We start from the raw sequence: 3,847 nt of genomic DNA on the forward strand, positions 1-3,847 counted from the left end.
CCAATAACAACCTCTCATTTCAATAAACCATTATGGTAATTATAGGAAATAAAATGTTTGCAAAGCATATGAAAGATATCTTTTCTAGTCAACATGTTACATGACACACTTATCAATCGGTTGTTGGATGATATACTTTTCCGGTCGATGTTCAGGTGAACTTGCACTTCTTGTTCCGCCGCTCAGAACCTTTCAGCGTGCCACTAGGTTCTCTTCCAGTTCTCATCAATACACCGTTAACATACCTGTCTCCAAGTCATTTTACAACAACAGCTTCTTTCCCCGGACTGCAAAATTATGGAACTCTCTTCCAAACAGATGCTTTCCGTCCGACTACAATCCACAAAGCTTCAAAACAAAGGTCCACCGCCATCTCCTGACATAACTACATTATACTCACTTAAGTACCTCTAGCTCTATGCCTGGGAGTGGCCAAAAATAATTGGCCTTGCATTGAGCGACACCGTTAAAAAAAAGATATTTTAGCCATCACTTTTCATGCTGTGATAGCCACCGTTCTTTCTTCTACACTTGAACCGACGACCAAGAAAGAAACCCAGCCCAGCAATCACAATACATACGGAAAGTGCAATGATCAATCCCAGACCAGTTGGTGTCATAGTGACAGAATGATGCTTAGCGATGGTTATGATTGACACACACGAAGACTCTACCTCCTTTCCCTCTACTGCCCCTTGAAGCGCCGCCATTAGACAAATGTGGTATTTCGTATCTGGAGTAAGACTGTTAATACCAAAGGAGGTTCCATTCTCCCAACCACTATACCTCACGGAAGAATGTTCGGAGCTCCAAGAAACCTGAAATTCGACATGTGGATCGTTGGAAGCCCACGATAGTTGCACAGTTTGCTCAGAAATGCTGTCAATACTGAAGTTGAAGAGTTTGTTTTCTGGCGGCAAAGTTGGGGGGATTGCTGTGGTGACGTTAGTGGGTAGTGTTGTCTGATGTACGGTTGTTGAGGGAGGCACCGTGGTGTTACCACTACTGTTCCCACAGAAGTAATGCAGGGGGACTTTACTCACCATTTGGCCTTTCAGGTCATCAGGAGTCTCACAGTTCAGAACGTGCCCCTCCGCGATTCCAAGTAACTCCCGAACAGTAGCGTTTTCCAACCATTCTCGCAAAGGGAGCAGGTCACAACCACAATTCCATGGATTTTGGTCCATGGTAAGATTCGTCAACTTTGGCATTTGAGAAAATGCGGACGGAGCTACAGTATTCATTCTATTGCCGGAAAGAGACAGTGACATCAATGAAGACTTTTCAATACCACTAAAGCTCTTGGTATCAACTTGGCCCAGATCATTAAAGCTTAGATCCAAAAGCTGAAGTTTAACTAAGCTGGGTAAAACCATGTCACTGAGAACCCTCAGCCTATTTCTCGCCAAGGATAGCTCTGTTAGAGCTGACAGCTTTCCAATGGCTTCACCAGGAAATTCTACCACATTATTATCCTCGAGGGAGAGAAGCCGTAGAGCAGGTAGATGTTCAAACTGACGAGGACTAAGAGTTAAGTTGCCATTATAAGCTACCCTGTTCAAACGAAGTACTTCAAGGCCAACAGGAAGATTGCCTGGGATACAGAGTTCTATGTTGTTATGAGACAAATCGAGCTCTTTGAGGTTCTGAAGAGATGTTAGGTTGATAGAAGCCTGTTCAGAGCATTGGAAGGCATTCTCTGCTAGATTTAGCTTCTGTAAATTACGGGGTAGTGAGTCGGAGAGTACTACACTGAGGAGGTTGTCCTGCAGATCTAGGGATGAGAGGTTCTTCAGGTTTTGGAGTGTCTCGTCGTTGATGTTGGAGATGCGGTTGTTCCGGAGGATGAGTTCTGCGGTGTTGTAGGGAAGGTCTGGCGGGACTGCAGTCAGAAATGCCCGGCTACAGTCTGCCCTGGTGCCGGTACATCTGTCAACATATCCGTCATACACAGTAAATTGTACTTCTTTCATACTCTCTATTTCCACGGAGAAGTCAAACCATTCAGACATAGTTCTAGACATAGCTATAGTTCTAGACAATCACCTTTTATCATATAGATTTTGAAGTTATTTTGTACTCTGTTTCAATGTTCTTTTATGTTTGTTATTTGCAATTAGGCCATGTTGATTTGATTATATGGATGACATCCTCTGAGAACCCCAAAACTGAGCGTGCGAATAAAAAAAAAGTTTGGCAAAAAAAAAAGTTTCTTTCATTATGAAATCTAGGTGGTTATGAAGGTTAAACAAATGACACAGAGTATGGTATGGTGAATAATCTAATCTTTCAATTTATTTCTTTACATTTTCGTCTTTTTTGTTTGATTTTGGCATTCTACGACAATGGTATCGTTTTCCAATATTTTTTTGGCAACATACGGTATATATTTGCTCATTTTGCAACTATTTTGTATGATTTACAGTATGGTTGAAAATTTTTTTTTTTGGAAACGGCCGAAAATTCATGCGCGCGCGGATGTCATCCATATAATCAAATCAACATGGCCTTAGCCTTCGAGCTGGAATTTGCAATAAACTTATCAATTATTTCTGATCATATATGAGGAAACGAAGTTGGTTCTGGACTAAGAGGAGGTAAAAACGGTATAACTATAACATTCTCAATCCCGAATGTAATTCGAAAGGGTCACCACAAAATGTGCCCCACTAGTGTAAACTAAAGAATATCTTTGTGCATTGAATTCAAGGCAATTGTTTTCATTTCATAGTCTCTAAAACGATACAAAAATGGAATGTTCCAAACATCATCATAGTCCAGCGGCATAGGTGGCAAAATCAGCTGAATAATTTAATAAAAAATGGGATTTAAAGGCTCATACTTTTTCCTAGAAGAGCGGTATTGAAACAAAATTAACAGATTTGTGTACCTTGTAGTAGGTTATGGTGGCATATAAATTTTCAGGGAGAAATATTGATGTTTAATTTTTTGCCCCTCCCCCTTAATTAAGGCACTAGAACGCTTCGCCTATTTTGGGGGTTCTAAATTCAAGATGACGTCACGGCGCTCCTGGGCAGAAATGGAAATGCCTCCATATCCAAATTTGTGCAGTATATCTTCTACTACGTGTGTGCCAAATTTTGTGCTTTTAGACAAAAGTGCACAATTTTTCAGCTATGCCGCTGGACTATCAGATACATCAGCATGAGCGCTCACTAAAAACCAGGTTTCTAGAACATAGACGACCCAGTTCTGTTGCATCTGAGGTGTCACAGCACATCCACATAGAATCACCGGGACACACAGTGGATCTGGAGGGGGTCAGAATCTTGGATACCGAACAGGATTACTTCAAGAGAGGCATAAAAGAGGCCATATACATCAGGGCACTTCAACCATCGCTCAACCGGGACGGGGGGCGATATCGACTTCAGACAACCTTTGGCCAGCACGTCGGCGGGACGTACTGCACCTGCGCGAAACCCGTAATGTATTGCACATAGCACTTTGGCAGAACGTCTCATAAATATAGAATACAACACGGTGTATTCCGTATCGCCCGAGGTATCGGCCCGACCGCGGGTCGGATCGCCCGACGGCCGAAGGCCGGAGGGCGATCCGACTCGCGGGAGGGCCGGGACCGAGGGCGATGCGGAATACACCGTGTTGTATTTTATTTATATCATACCCACCCAAGAAAACGCGCCTTTCAATGGAATATGAGCCAAAAAGTTGGTCCCCTTAACCCTCAAATGCAACAACTTCAGTTCCAACGTCCGGATTCTGTATTCGAATTTTCGAAAGAGGCACACGCGGTTAGGGCGAAACGCGTTCGAATCGTTTTATGGAAGCCATGGAAGCGTTCGATAACGGGTTCCGGACCGGG

The 3,847-nt window shown here is 43.0% G+C and overlaps 1 protein-coding gene across 1 annotated transcript; it reads right to left on the reverse strand.

Moving 5' to 3' along the window:
• On the reverse strand, positions 1 to 2,012 carry LOC109461748 (slit homolog 1 protein-like). The gene has a single exon (XM_019758139.1). The coding sequence runs from the start codon at positions 2,010 to 2,012 to the stop codon at positions 483 to 485; it is 1,530 nt and encodes a 509-aa protein (XP_019613698.1). The 3' UTR covers positions 1 to 482.
• Between the last annotated feature and the right edge of the window lie 1,835 nt (positions 2,013 to 3,847).

Source organism: Branchiostoma belcheri, unplaced genomic scaffold, assembly GCF_001625305.1.
Source record: "Branchiostoma belcheri isolate BF01 breed outbred unplaced genomic scaffold, Haploidv18h27 scaffold96, whole genome shotgun sequence".
In the NCBI taxonomy this organism is placed as follows: Eukaryota; Metazoa; Chordata; class Leptocardii; order Amphioxiformes; family Branchiostomatidae; genus Branchiostoma; species Branchiostoma belcheri.

Excerpts from the sequence above, each read along its gene's own strand:
- LOC109461748 (XM_019758139.1), bottom strand. The coding sequence starts at position 2,012 with ATGTCTGAATGGTTTGACTTCTCCGTGGAAATAGAGAGTATGAAAGAA.